Below are 16370 nucleotides of genomic sequence, written 5' to 3'. Positions count from 1 at the left end.
ATACTAACAGCAATATTAACCTGAACCACAAAAGACTAGGCTAAGGTTTTCTATTTTATGATCCCATATTAATTTGTACTTGTCTTTTATTGTACTTTGCACAGTTGTTAAAGGTCTGTATTCCCTGTAAAACTATAAACTCCATGAGGGCAGAGACTAACCCAATGCCTAACACGAAATAGGAGCTAAAAAGTTGTTAATGACACATCAGTACTTATATAGTCTTGTATTCAGTATTTGATGTATGTGGTTTCCTTGACTAGCTATAATAAGGATCTGAGAGGCCCTAATGACTGCTGTCACATACAGCAAGAACAGTTATGAGCACGGAATAGATTCTTCATTCTCAGCGTCTGTTGCCCAGTAAAAATTGGTCCTTATTGTAGGAAGGTATGGTTTTTCTGCCCATTTCTTGAATGATGTATACCAAATGTATTTTATTTCCCTGACTATCCCTTGCAGACCATGGGCCAGGCACAGAACTTACAACATTCCTTTTAAAATTCTAGTTAACTACTCTATGTATTAAATTCCACTGATTAACTCCATTTCACAGAGGAAAAAACCAAAACAGATTAATTAACTTGTCGAAGTCCACACATTTAGTAAATAACAGTTGTGATTTAAATTTAAGAAATCTGGCCTCTGACTTTGGGCTGTTAACCACTATGCTGTTGCTTATGACCTCTTAAACAACAAATCAGATAAGATGTTTTAAACAGATAAAATGTCTTAAACTCGGATCAATCATAAAAACCCAATGAAGCTTTGGAGGTCACAGTCATTACACAAATTTTTCCACAGTATTTTAAAAGTTCTGTTCAAGTATATTTGTCCCAATGCCTAGTCAAAGAAATAGTAATTGCCTCAAAAGTTATTTTTCAATTTATTTTAGTAAGGCTTGTATTTTAATGGAGTCGGAATCATATCTGTAAAACATGAAACTAGCATATTATAAAGAATTGATTTTGAAAAAGACAGAGGTGGTGATACCTAGACTTTAGGTGTGTGGCTCTGGGCAAGTCATTTCAACCTCTAATCCCTGACTTCCTCTTCTATAAAATGAACATAATAATAACTTCCTTGCAAGGCTACTTTGAGTATTAAAAGAAATAATATAGGTAAAGCCCTGGCCTACAAGTGTTAGGTACTCCAGAAATGGTGATTAAAATTATGACAGGAATTAGGAAAATTATAACTATATCTGACTATAGTACATACTAAGTAATGTAGGAATTTTTCTATTTCAAACGTTCATTACATAACTCAAAAGGAATTTTAAAACAAATGATTTTTCTTTGCGAGGTGGAGCGATGGTCTGACATTGATATAGATTGGCAGTCTCAAAACAGCCTCACCCCCCCCAAAAAAATGCTCATAAAATTAAGATTAAAAGGGTCTAATCTACGTAGACCAAGATTATGTTTTTTACTTGACCTAGAATTTTTACTCAAAGTTCCAAATCTTTCTTTCCTAACTATTGAGAGATATTTCATGTGTTTTATTTTTTCATTTTATGTATTAATGGTTTTTAACAAAGCTCTCAAAAACATTTCCCCTTTATTCTGTTATATATATTTTTCCAAATAGACCACACATGTTAGCCATCCTAAACATATTTGAATCACTGTTCATAAAGTCTTTAAACAGAGTCAATGATGTGAGTTGTCAATAATGTTTTGAACCTAATGGGGATAAGAAAGCAAACAACAAAGTATATTAAAGAAAAAATAAATCATTGACCAGATCTGGAGGTAAATTATCAGTGGTTATGATTTTAAGTAATAATGAAAAAACTAGTACTGCTGGAACATAATTAAAAACCTAGAATCATGCTTAATACCACCTGGAAAGCAAATTAAGGTTCTACGCAATACAGTTATAACTATGTAGCTTTTGTGAAAAATCTATCCTTGACTACAAAGAAAATTTGGGTTTGAGGCCAACAGACATTCATGATTATAATATATAACTGATACATCTCAACAACATAAAAATTGTAAGAAGAAAGTGTAACAACAGTGGTTTTACTTTCAAGAACTGTGTTGGGAACTAAAAAAGAATCTCACAAAATTAGATAAATATATCCAGTCTGACATAAACACCATATGGTAACTGCCTTAAGAGACAGGAGTTGTATGTTATGTGTTAAAATTATGACACAGAGGTAGTAAAAGTTGGAAAGCAAACGGAATTTGCACAGTTGGGTCTGAAGCCTAATATTTTATTTTTCTAGATAAAAATAAGATTGCAATATTATAGTTTCAGAATTTTTCTCCTGTCTAGTAAAACTTCATACAAGGAAGCAGTTATTATTATATTGCCATAATTTTCCAAATAATGGCATGTTTTAGCAGATCTTCACTAGCTGCACCATTTATTTAATTTTAGTTTAAAACAAAACTTAATGTTAACTACATTTGCAGCAACTGAAAATGGTCTTGAAATTCAATAATTTTCTTTTTCTTACCTGAGTAACTAGAATCAATCCCATAGTACAATTAGGAATGTTTCAATTGACCACTGGGTCACCATAAGCACCAAGCACATGGATACTAAATACACCCTAGAAAGACTCAGAGATGAGAATTGTAACATTCTAGGTCTTCTATCAAAGAATACTGCTTTGCAATAGACAAACAGAAATAGCTGAAATACATAGGCAATATGCTGCCTCAAATCCTTCTTGAAAGTAGGCAGTGTCAATATTATAAATCAATAAATATTTAGATAGCATAAATCTAAAATAGTTTAAAGCATGTGCCTCCCAAAACAAAAACCTCCCAAAAGCCCACAAAACAAACAAAAAAACTGATTTAAATAGATTTTAAATACTTCCCTTTGAGAATAGTATAATCTTTCTATCCACATAACAGAAAAGACATGATTATTCCAAGTTTAGCTGCTGAATCTATCATATTTATAGCAATCCCATTCTGTGAGCATCTTGGCTGCTGAATCCTGTGTATTTGGAAAGACAGTAGGAGCTATAGTCACAAATTTACTTTAACTTGTTCAGCTATTTCAAAATGGCAGAGGAACTTCACCTTTGCAAAAAGGCAACCATGGCCTAACCGGAAAGTATTTCCAGAATCTCATGGTAGTCGGCAGTGGTTCTACCACTAACAGCTCTGCTTCTTACAAGAAATAGGTGAAATTAGAGAAAGAGCTGAAAAAGCAGCAGCAAAGAATGAAACGAGAAAAATCAGGGGAAAGTATAATATAAGGAAGAGGGTAAGGTAAACATAAAATAAAAAACCCACACACATAAAAGAGGGGAGGAGGAGGGAAGAAAGTGATGCCCAGGAATGGGAAAAAACAGTCAAAGATCTCTCTTAGGATACAGTAACAAGTTTATCAAACAACTTGAATAATTACCCTAAAAATGTCATTGTGAAATATACTCCAAACTCAAACTATTTTTTCTCTAAAGAATTAGTAACTAATCATCTCCTTTTTAGAAATAAGGAACCAGCTTTGAAAAGTTAACATGCCTAAAGTTAAATAAGAGGCAGTCTCAGCTTATCATTGCCTCACAATCAGAGATTACTAAAGTATTCATGTTCACAAAAGGATTTGCCACATGCTCTTTTAAAGAGCCAACACTGTGAGTGAATTCAAAATTGGATTTATAAGAAATTTATTTTTATCTAACTCCTCTGAAATGGTTTGTATATAAATCAAGGTACAAAGACAATATCTTTCTGAATCTATAAAAACTTCTCATTCAAAATGAAAGCACTACTCTACTTTCCAGAAATACAAAAATTTTAATTCAAATGATCGTGAAGCATTAAAAACTTTTCCCACTGTTTATAAACTGGCAGCACATCATGCGGCATGAACTGTTCTTTTCATGAATGATAATTAAAAAAAAGAAAATTCACTCTAATAATGTAGATAAATACAACCCAGCAATACTAAGATCAGTTTGTCTGCCAAAATGCTAAACCCAAGTGGAAATCTAAGGACTATACTAGGCTGCTGGCAACACTTTCATAGAGACCATTTTTGTCTAGATCTGTAGTAGTTTTCTAAAAAAAACTGTAATCCACAATATTTTGGGTCTGGACATTTATACATTCCAGGGGCTTCTGAACCTCCAGTTAATTTCTGTGGCAGTCACAGGTAGGGGGCTCCTGAAAGTGCTCTGCCCTGGCTAGACAGACTTTACCTACAGTAGTCTCTTGAGGACTTGGTTGCCCATCTGAATTATTCTACATTTAGGGAGAATAAATTAGTCGTTATTTAAAAACTATACTGCCCTTCATTGACACGAATGTAATAATGACCATCCCATTAGCAGGGAATATACTTCTGAGTTTTCTAACATTGTTCATTAATTTATGCTGATTCATCCTAAGTTTCCTAACTGATCTTTTGGCCCAATGATTACCTGGGACTAATGGTACCAAATTGTGACAATAAACAAAATACTCAAAGTTATACTGAGAAAGGACAAATAACTTAGCGGTTAATCTAATAAAATTAAAAATGAAAGCAAGTGAAAAGTGGTTCTCTCTTAAGTCAGATTTTTATGCATTTTGTTTATTTTGGCACCTACAGGCTCCTAATAAATAAATGTTACTCACAATTGTATACAATAAAACTAATAAAACTCTAACACTAGTTATAAAGAAATACTAAATAAGACATTACAAAATAACCTTTTTTTGGCAGTAGTAGCATTATAGGAAATTAAGAAGTAATCTATGTAAGTTACCAACCTGTTTCCTTTATAATGAACAAAACAGAAAAGGACTTCATTAATCATCCAATTGTTGGCATATGTCTGTTGTCCAGCAATCTATATAAGACAGGCACTGTCAGTGACAAGTGATGATGTGAGGCTTAAAATCTCTAATGTGTATCACAAAGAACATTTTTTTACTATTGTTTCAAGGGCTATAGAACTCAGTTGTACTATAAAATGATCTTAGCTTTGAGAGCTTCCTTTTTGAATCTCTTGGCATCTAATTTCTTTTTTTTTTTCTTTCCTTTGAGACAGAGTCTCGCTTTGTTGCCCGGGCTAGAGTGAGTGCCGTGGCGTCAGCCTAGCTCACAGCAACCTCAAACTCCTGGGCTTAAGTGACCTTACTGCCTCAGGCTCCCGAGTAGCTGGGACTACAGGCATGTACCACCATGCCCGGCTAATTTTTTTTTTTTCTATATATATTTTTAGTTGGCCAGATAATTTCTTTCTATTTTTAGTAGAGACAGGGTCTCGCTCTTGCTCAGGCTGGTCTCGAACTCCTGATTCTCGAGCAATCCACCCGCCTCGGCTTCCCAGAGGGCTAGGATTACAGGCGTGAGCCACCGCGACCAACCGGCATCTAATAATTTCACATAGCCCAGTTCTTCTGGTCACTGAAGAACCCAATTCATACTAACAAGGGCAATGTGTTAACCTCTCCATGGCTCAGGATATTATAGAAAATGCAACCTACAGGAATACTTGACTCAAGGGAATGAATTGCTGGTAGTGACTCCTGGAGGGTGGCAGGAGATATTCTGGGAGGAAAAGCCTGTCCAATTATACTATCGAGGGGGCAGCCCACTTGCTTGACACTAAAATTGGCACTGATTGTCATATTACATCACATTAACACATTTACCAAATTTATATATTTTGAACTACACAGCATGGTCTTGGTATTGAAAGCTAATATAATATTAGCTCAAACTACTCAGTTTACATACATGTATGTTGCATAACCTTGACTCACATGTAACTTTCATTGGAGATTATTCTAATTGTAATTTGTTATTTCTCAAGAATAGACATTTTTACTTCATATAAATTCATGGCAATATTTTTAACATGTTACTGAAATGGTATGTTACCGTTATTATATTTCAATACTTAATCAGTGATTTGTGGATTTTTCTAATCCCCAATTTAACATTTCTAAATATTGAAAATAAACTAAATACACAGCTTGAATTTTTTTTTTTTACAACTTTAAGGAAAATGCTGAAAGCAGAATCTATAAAATGCCATATTTTACCTTAATTCTAGATGAAATAATAAAATAGAAATTCATTAATTCATGTAAATAAAAATAATATCCCCTCAAAAAAAATCTTATCACATTTTTACAGATAATAGTGCAAATTAAATAATTACACAATTACAATAGCCTCAAAACTGTATCTCATTTCATTACTCAATTCTATTATCTTCTTGCAGTTTTATGATTATTCTGGTGAGGCTGAAATTTATGAATTCTATTAAAATCAAAGGCCTTCCAGTACACTAAAATAATACTGAGACCATTATGATTTCTTATGAATAATCATTGTTTTAAACATCTTTGTCTTCACATAAATTATGAAAATTTAACTCAGAAGAAAAATATTATAATACCATAATCCATTAAATAAAAAATACAGTGAGCTAGGTCAAAGTCAGTATTTTAAGAAACAATTACGGTAATGTACTCAAGAGCACTTTTCTTGTTCACTAGGATAGGAAAGTGAAACAAAATTAGTATTTTACTCCATGACAGCAAGTTTACTGTACTTCTAAATGTTTGACTATCTCCAAAAATACAATTCTTGTTTTATAATACACACACATTTTATACTTGTGAGTAAGCATAGTAATTTTTCTTCTTGAGAAAACATTACAAAATGAAGCATTGAAATGAACAAAACCTCACAGGCAAAATTTTAGGAAATCTGAAATCATCTTGCCTGGGTCATAATTCAAAGACAGTGACAAATGTTAGGGAAGAAAAATCAGTAGAAATATAAAATATGAAAAGTCTTTAAAATCCAGACAGCAAATATAAAAACAGACCTAAGTGAAAGCTTGGAGATATATTTAAAGAAATGAGGTATGATGGAGTCATAGTGCTACAATACATCTCAATGTATTAAGTTAATAACCTATATTTTAAAGTTGCAAAATCAACAAATCATAAACTATTTGCTGCTGTGTTCACATGATCTTTCTAGTTGGATGTTTAATGGTTACTAATACATTTAAAATAAGCATGAAGCTAAATGTATGATCATATGGTAAGCTTATCTGCCGCATAAGAAGGCAAATTATAAGTAAAAATGTAAGCAAACAATTTTGTATTAATAAATACAGCTTCAGGCATTTAACATTATCCATATTTTAAAAATTTAAATAATAAATGCAACTATTTTATACAGAACTGTACCATTTATTATACACACAAGTATATCAGTTCCCTTTGTTTACAAAGGCTGGTTATAGATAATATGGAATGTTACAGTACCATCTTGCATAAAATTCTAGTACAATTTTTGTACTTGAAAAAGGGTGCAAAAACACCAGCCTAATAAATCTGACTGAATTGAAATATCTTCTCTTTCTTTTTAAAAAGTACATCATTGATACATACACCACAAACTGTACATAAGCTCACTTTTAAATCACCAACTGAAGACATAGTAGCAGGTATATTGTAGTATTAACTATCCCTCCCACCAGTTTAATTTATTAAAAGCTTGCACTGCTACTCATTCAAGAGCCTTTGTTGATGTGTAAGCTTGTAATATGAATTACTGAACCCAGGTAAGTACAATTTAAAGGAGGCCAACAACAGCTGCCAAGAATTATTTGTAGAAAGAAATGTCCTTCTCACAGAAGACTCACTTAGGAGTAAACATTCTTTAGGATATCTTGCTTCCTTCATATATATTGTAGCTGGTCAAGATTCTCCATTTTGAACTCTGGATGCTGGTGGTTGCATGAAATCCTTAAAGGGAACTAGTGCCTCTTTAAGTGCAGAACAGACTTCTGAAGAAGAGCAGGTGATACATTCTACTAAAGTTGGGTATAAGGCAATTACTTGTGCCCAGGTATTTCCATCAACTGTAATGCAAAAGTATAAAACCTCAAAAAAGGGTGGATTTAAATAGCAGAGATTATCCAATCAACATAAACACAATCCTTTAAATGCAATGTAAAGAAAAAATTCTGAAATATGAAGATTCTACAAGCTCATATCTTTTCATTTTTTTATCTTTGGAAGATTATCTGCTATATTTAATAAGGTATGGGAAAAATAAATGATCAGTGTGCAGAGTCATCAATACTAAAAAATTTGATAAAGCACATTTTAAATGGTACTTCAATTTGTGAAAGCTGTAGAAGCTAACAAAGTAATATAGAATAATCCAAACCTTTGTCATTTTCAGTATAACTGCCAGAGAATGTAGTGTACATCTCAAGAACCATAGAAATAATTCAATTTTTTATTTAGTTGTCGGTAAAACCATAAATCATTTGAAATATAAAATATTCAGTGATTTTTCTACTAATGTCCTTAATACTGATTTTATAGATCCATTCTTCTATTGTACTGTTTGCTAACCTTTAACATATACCACTAGATGTAGACTCTAGTGGGGAGGGACCATGTCTGCCTTCCTCACCACTATCATGAACAACTGTTCATAGTACACAGCTGAATGCTATTTTTTGAATGTGCAAAAGTATTAAATCCCAATTAGTAATCTTCTTATACTCTGAGATCACATATTACATTCTATTTTCCTGTAAGTAAAATAGTGTTGAGCACCCAATACACAACAAAACCTGCTGATAGATTTTTGTTAGGCAGTAAACATTTTCTGGAATAAGTCTCAAATCTGGGAAGCAGTATAGTATGAAAGAAAGAATCTATTCTAGGTGTAAGGAGTTTTTATTTTTCACTCCAATTTAATTTACTGGGTGTCAAGTGCCTAAAATTCTTTCTGAAAAAAGGCAGTGCTTGGTGTCCCTGGTCAAGTCATTTAATTTCTCTTTATCTCAACTTTTTTCACAGTACAGTAAAGGAATGAGTTTCTTAAACTAGTGTTCTTCAATTTACTTCTTAAGAAAAAGTTCATGGCAGGCCGGGCGCGGTGGCTCACGCCTGTAATCCTAGCACTCTGGGAGGCCGAGGCAGGTGAATCGCTCAAGGTCAGGAGTTCGAGACCAGCCTGAGCAAGAGCGAGACCCCGTTTCTACTAAAAATAGAAAGAAATTATCTGGCCAACTAAAAATATATATATAGAAAAAATTAGCCGGGCATGGTGGCACATGCCTGTAGTCCCAGCTACTCGGGAGGCTGAGGCAGTAGGATCGCTTAAGCCCAGGAGTTTGAGGTTGCTGTGAGCTAGGCTGACGCCACGGCACTCACTCTAGCCCAGGCAACAAAGTGAGACTCTGTCTCAAAAAAAAAAAAAAAAAAAAAAGTTCATGGCAGATGTTGCATATCTCTCTTTTTGGGGACTAATAGTTCATATTAATTTATTATGTGTTTCCAGTCAAAGAACAGATTTAACTTTATCTAACCAAGGGTTTCCAAATTAATTTGATTACAGAATTTTTTTTCCATCCAATATCTACTGACATCACTTATTGTTAATGTTCATCCCTTAGTATATATCTTGAAAATGCTGAACTGTTGTTCATTTAACCTCTTTTTCCAAACAGGGAAATCTCTTTTTCTTGGGGTAGGTGTGGGAAGAAGAAAAGGAGCTGTTTTGTATGTTAAGAATTCACATCACATTTCATTTGTAAAAGAATTTTGCTGCTTAACAGAAAACAAAAAAAATAAGTCTAAAAACCACTGGTCTAAGAGTTTAAAACAGTCTGCTCCAGTTATCTTCTGTGAAACTTTAATTATTTAACACAAGATTATACAGATTGAAACCTATGTAGGCTGTCCCAGATAGAAAGCCAACTGACCAAATGAATTTTTTTTTTTTTTTTTTTTTTTGGAGACAGAGTCTCACTCTGTTGCCCAGGCTAGAGTGAGTGCCGTGGCATCAGCCTAGCTCACAGCAACCTCAAACTCCTGAGCTCAAGCGATCCTCCTGTCTCAGCCTCCCGAGTAGCTGGGACTACAGGCATGCACCACCATGCCCGGCTAATTTTTTCTATATATATTTTTAGCTGTCCATATAATTTCTTTCTATTTTTAGTAGAGATGGGGTCTCGCTCTTGCTCAGGCTGGTCTCGAACTCCTGAGCTCAAACGATCCACCCACCTCGGCCTCCCAGAGTGCTAGGATTACAGGCGTGAGCCACCGCGCCCGGCCTGACCAAATGAATTTTTGGTTTATCACAGGAAAACATAAAAATACATTAAAACAACATCTTAAATAAAACTCAAAGGAAGCTATTCCACTTCTGAAACCAAAATATTTTTTAAAAACCTACCATATATCTTTGTGAGGACTTTGGGCTTAACTATTAAAAAGAATGAAAAAGCTGTATGAATTGACATGGAAAAATCTCCATGATATTCTGTTAAGTGGGGAAAAAAAGAGATTCAGAACAGTAGATATGATATAGGACTATTATGCATCATTTGTGTATAAAACTGAGGGGTTATTAGAATATGTATTTTGTATTTAAATAATAAACTGGAAGCATCTACAAACTAATAAAAATGGTTGCCAATGTTGAGGTAAGAACTGGGCAGACAGAGAATAGGGGAAAGATCATATTAAAATTTTTCCCTATATATCTTTTTATATATATGTGCATATATATATATATATATATTTTTTTTTTTGAGACAGGGTCTCGCTCTGCTGCCTGGGCTAGAGTGCAGTGGCATCATCATAGCTCACTGCAACCTCCAATGCCTGGGCTCAAGTGATCCTCCTGCCTTAGCCTTCCAAGTAGCTGGGACTACAGGTGCATGCCACCATGTCCAGCTAATTTTAAAAAATGATTTGTAGAGACGGAGGTTCTCACTATGTTGCTTAGGCTGGTCTCAGACTCCTGGGCTCAAGTGATCCTCCTGCCTCAGCCTTCCAAAGTGCTAGGATTACAGGTGTAAGCCATTGTGCCTGGCTTTATTTCTGGATTTTTGAATCATGTATATGTATACTATCTATTTAAGATTTTAAAGAAAAACCAAGTAAAATGGTAACAAAATCCCCCCAAATAAAAAATAAGTCCAACAAATGCTTCCTTTTCCACTAAAACACTCTAAAACAAATAACAAAAGTTCTAAATAGATTTTGAGTATATTGGCTCTACACCTTGTAGACAACCTCCTGAATTAGGCTTGGAATGGCTACGAGCAATCTAACATATTTTTGCTAGGAAAGCCAGGCATTCTTAAGTAATCTTGTTTTTTCTGTTTTTTTAATGAAGCTTATGGTACCTTTCTAATAGGTTACAGTATCACCATCATCTTGTATAGTTGCACTCAATTTAAATTTTCATTTCACATGTCCAGAGGCATAATTCAAACTCTCTTAAACAATTTTTAACATTAATTTAGTGAGATAATCTATTAATATAATTACTACACCGCCCTATCCATGGCCCACGGGCTCACAGTTTTTCTTTTTTCCTTTCTTTTTCTCCCTTTATATATATTCTGGTTAAATTCTTTTTTTTTTTTTTTTTTTTTTTAAAGAGTCAGGGTCTCACTACGTTGCTCAGGCTGGTCTCAAACTCCTGAGCTCAAAGCCATTCTCCTGCCATAGATTCCCAAGTAGCTGGAACTACAAGCACACGCTACCTTGCCCAGCTTCTGGTTAAATTCTTGACAGCTGTCTAAAGATCATACAAAATCATGCAAGTACTATCCATTTAAATATACTGGTTACATGTAGTATATCTATGGCAATAACATGGAAAATAGAGAATTTCCTGTTTATATCTTAAGTATATGTTTTTATAGTAAGAATCAAATTTTATCCTGTGATTTAATATAGACTTTACTGGTCTTAAGGAAGTCAATGTATGGGTTGCCTCTCTGAAAAATCAACCAGAACATTTTTTAAAGAAAATCCAAATCTACACTCTGATGGAATGAATTCAGGACACTGCCCTAGGCTTTTTCCTAGAAATCCCATTCTTCCCTTCGGGTTGAATAAATGACAAGTGTACTTAAGATTTAGTATAACACTCACCCTTTTTAGCCCAAAGTACCAATAGGTGACTTTTAAAACCAGAAAAATATGTATTTACTTCACTTATATAATAGTTGAAAGAAACAAATATCCTGAAACTCATTTATTAGTCATTTGCTGTGAATCTCCTTTTTTCGTGGGTAATAAAAGTAATGCTGCTGGAAGTGTCAGTCTGCTACAAAATAAGAAGCTTGCGCCAGAATGTAAATCAACACACCGCTTTCTTCTTCAACAAAGTCTTGGTGTATAAAAAAAGTCAGCTGATCAAATAGTGTGTTTAGTGACACAACTGATTTATATCATGGTGCCAGCTCTTTATCTCGTCCTGGACCGGTAACAAACTCTTAAGACCAGTGGTTGGTCCAACAAACCACATTTTGAAAAGCAAAGGATTTAAAATAGAACAAAACAGGATCCAAAAAACCTCTCAAGAATCTTACAATGTAAGGGGAGATAAGTCATGTATACATATAATTGTAATACAAATAGAATACCTCAAGACAAAGGTATACATAAAAGTGCTATGAGTTCAATGAAAAGAGAAATGATTTGCCTTTAAGAGATTAAAAACAGCTTAAAAGTGGAGTGGTATTCCAACTAGGTGGATATAGGCAGAAAAATGAAATAAGCAAAATGTTGGAAATTTTGGGAAGATGGAGAATTTTAGCTTAGTAGGAGAGTAGGTTAAATGAAATCTAGTGGGAAATAAAGCATGAATAGACTGAAGTCAGATTGCAGTACTTTTTGCAATCTGGTAAGCAAATGAAAAATTTTCTTGTTTTGAGGGGATGAAAAAAATAAATAAGAAAAGCTGTGCTTTGAAAAAATTATTTCTGGCAATAACGTAAAAAATGGATTGGACAAGAATGAGTAACAGAAAGGGAAAACAAATGAGAAAGATCTATTAAAAATGATTCAAAGTTATTTACATAGTTTATACCTAGACAGTAAATCAGTACAAATAGAAGATAAATGCCTTCCTCCAGCCCCAGAATGAGTCAATGATCTTCTGCATTAAAAATATGAGATATGAATTGTTCATGCAATACCCTGAATTCAGAATAATTTAGTGAAAAAAATCAGCTAAACTGTTACATAAAAAATTAAAACATTACAAATTAATTTTACTTAACTGACACTTTAATGGACTTGATGCTTTTCTGTCATGAGAACTGGAGAAAAGAAAGTCTGCTGGCTGCTATGTTTCTAAAATTAAGTTCATTTAATAGTAATACAAACATCCATCACAAATAGAACATAAACATTATGAGTTTAGAATAAATGAGTTTCTAAGCACTTACCATTCTCAGGCTGAGTTTTCTTAAGTGAATCAATCAGAGTACTGACTGCTTTTAAAACAAATATGATTTCTGTTACTTGTTGCCTAAAAAAAGAGATGGGAAATTATTTCCATTAAGATTTTCAAATATGCCATGTGTGTGTTTTTTTTAAACTAGGCTTGTACAAATAGACATACTTTGGAAAAATAGTGAACACAATACAATGCAAAGTTAATGTTAGCTTTAAATTCTTATAAAAGTAAAAAACATTTTACTAATATGTATTTCAGTGTACAATCAGATTTGTAGTTGTTCCTACCATAAGTTATCAATTAAAAAGGAGGGAGGCAATCTATTCACACAAATCTAAATTTATTTGGAAGATATTTCACATAAGTACTTAAAATTAAAATATTTTAAAATATATACTTATAAACTTTTTATACAAAAGTTTTTTTTTCCCCACTAATTATACTAAAAGAGATTTGCCAAAGCTTAAATGGAAGCAAAGACTACTAATACCACCTGGCACATATTTTACCATTCTGTTACAGGTACATTCAAAATTACAATGATACTTATATAACTTTCTAATACTACAAACAAGAAACATGCTCAAAACCAGTCCTAGGGCGATACTATTTGGAGACATCAGCAATGAAGAATGAACTAGGAATAAAGGATCAATCAGAGTAGCTTGATTCCCTTCCTTCTCCCGCAGAAATAAAACTCTTCTGCTCTCCAGTCCTCTCTCACCCCACCCTATTCCTGGTATGAATCTGTATTGTACCAGATAGAGTTCTACAGATAAAATTTTTCTAATACTATGACAGGGTTCTATTTCAAACCTTCCATTTGTAAGCATAAAAGTATTTTATTGTGTCATAATGTAGCTTTAGAATTTAATGATACTGCAACAAACAGAAAGATACAATATAACTTCAGAGGACAATTACAAATAGGGCTCAATTTAAAGGCAGTAGCTAAAAAGAAAATACTTAAAACATAAAAAAAGAAGAGAAAGTTGCTTTCTGAAGTCAATGTTATAATAAATAATTTAATAAATAATATTCCATTCAAAGCAACTTTATTACTGCATTTCCAAGTATACTTCAGAATTCAATTCTGATTAATCAATTTTCAATCATGCTCATAACCAAATTACTAATACCTGTCTTTGGAATGTTTTTGTATATAAATTTGAATATGAGAAATTATAATTTATGTTCTAGAAATTCAGAATACACTGGATCCTAAAAGATAAAATACAAATGGCAAATAAGCACTGGTAATTAAAAAAATAAAAGCAAACTACTATGTGACTATTTTTCATCCATCAAATTAGAAAAAGATAAAATAAATGATAAACTGGCAAATAATTTTAAAATGCTAAAAATTGAGGAAAGGGGCATTCATATACTCCTGGGAGAATGTAAATAGGTACAAATAAATCTCTGGTAGGCAATTTGGTAACATATATCAAAAGCTTTAAAATGTCTGTATGTTCTGACAGGTCAATACCAACTCCAGAAATTTATTATAAGTAAATAAAAATGTGCACAAATACTTAAGCCAAGTAATTTGCCTCTCCAATACTACCTTATGAGATGGGAACTAAAATGATTTTCCTGTTTCCCGACTTTGATAACTTTGTCTTCCCAAGATATTTTCTGTTTGCTTCATTTGCTTTGCCTTAAACTCTAATTTCCACATTTAAAAAACAGAGTGGCAACCTTATCCTAGTTTATGACTGCATCTTTTGATGGATTCTGGTTTATGCTCCAACTGTGATAAGCCTTGGCTTATCAAAAAGGCCTAGAGCCCCTTCCACTGACACAGCTTGGATAGGTAAGAAAGAAATCAGTTTAGGTCCAAGGGCTTAATTAAGCTGATTATATGAAAAGAAGTCCTAAGATACAGCTAGCCAACGTAGAGAGAAACCTAGAAAGGACAAAACAAAGATGTTCCTAGAATATGGTTTATCTATGATGTTCACTCTAGAGAAATAATATCATGTGCTCATACAGATCCACAAGTCCTTATCCCAAAATCTTTGGGAGAAAACATATTGTGGAATTTAAGTATTTTTTTCAGATTCAGAAAGTTAATTTGGTGTATCTATTCGTTTGAGAGAGGTTATTACTTAACCTCCATGAAAGGTCTGAAAAAGCACCCCATAATAAACACATTAATATATCTGCAGCAAAACCTATGAATATTTATAATGTATGGGATAAATAAAATTACAAAGAAACTCAGGTTAGTTGAGATCACTTATGAAAACACTTGCTTTTCAGAGCTTTCCTTGTTAATAATTATGACATCAGTACATTTCCTTCTTTAATAAAATAAAATATATACCTTGGAAGAGGGCATTTACCACTTAATCTTTCATCTTCAATATAGCGATGTAGTACATCTTGGGACCTCTTTAAAAGCACTGAGAGTGCCATTCGTGAGATGTAGCCTTCTTGAGGTGTTGTGACTTTATTACTGAAGGAAAACTGAAGCAATGTTTCAAAACACATTTTAGAAAATTCCTCTCTCAAACGAATATCAATCTCTGCTTCTGCAAAATTAACAATTTTTGATGGTTAATAAAAGTTAAATCAATGTGGCTTAAATGATAATTCTTAGTAGCAAACTATGAACAGAAGGAAATTCCTCAATCTAATGAAAGGTACCTATGAATAATCTATAGTAGCATATATACAGTGAAATTATATATACACACACACACACACACACATGTGTGTGTGTGTGTGTGTGTATAAAAAGAGAGACAGATACAATTTTTCCTCCTCACAAAATCAAAAACAAGGCAAGACTGTATACCCTCATCACTTCAACATTTTTCTTGTCTTGGTCTTTCCCATCAACAGCACTATAAAATACACTTCACAATGGTTTTCCACATGGTCAAACTTGCAATAATCTCTCTCACTCTCTTTTTTCCTCCTCTCCTATTAACTTCTTTCCTGGAAGATGACCTCTGCTCCAGTCTGGACTAGTTGCTCTCTGTTCGGCTATATCCTGGAACTAGTCTTTACCATTACCCTGGGAATTGTTTCCATTTTCTCTTGTGTTAGATCCTACTTCCTAGATCTCATGCCTTCTCTTTTCTTGGTTAATTTCTTTGTTTTCATGAAGCGTATTCTTAAGTATTAATAGCTTCCTAAGAAGGAACGAA

The 16370-nt window shown here is 33.3% G+C and overlaps 1 protein-coding gene across 3 annotated transcripts in view; it reads right to left on the bottom strand.

The window, feature by feature from the left end:
- Positions 1 to 7229: 7229 nt before the first annotated feature.
- The window catches only part of MON2 (MON2 homolog, regulator of endosome-to-Golgi trafficking), a 103647-nt gene continuing 94506 nt past the window's right edge, over positions 7230 to 16370 (bottom strand). For all 3 annotated transcript variants that reach the window (XM_069489369.1, XM_069489370.1, XM_069489371.1), the window contains 3 exons: positions 15542 to 15749; positions 13202 to 13284; positions 7230 to 7849 (listed from right to left, as the gene is read on the bottom strand). In XM_069489369.1, coding sequence (XP_069345470.1) covers positions 7686 to 7849; positions 13202 to 13284; positions 15542 to 15749 — 455 coding nt within the window. In that variant the 3' untranslated portion in view covers positions 7230 to 7685. The remainder of the gene's footprint in view (positions 7850 to 13201; positions 13285 to 15541; positions 15750 to 16370) is intronic.

The sequence above is a fragment of the Eulemur rufifrons genome, chromosome 16, assembly GCF_041146395.1.
Source record: "Eulemur rufifrons isolate Redbay chromosome 16, OSU_ERuf_1, whole genome shotgun sequence".
NCBI lineage: Eukaryota > Metazoa > Chordata > Mammalia > Primates > Lemuridae > Eulemur > Eulemur rufifrons.
This window is presented reverse-complemented; position numbering and strand designations above follow the sequence as displayed.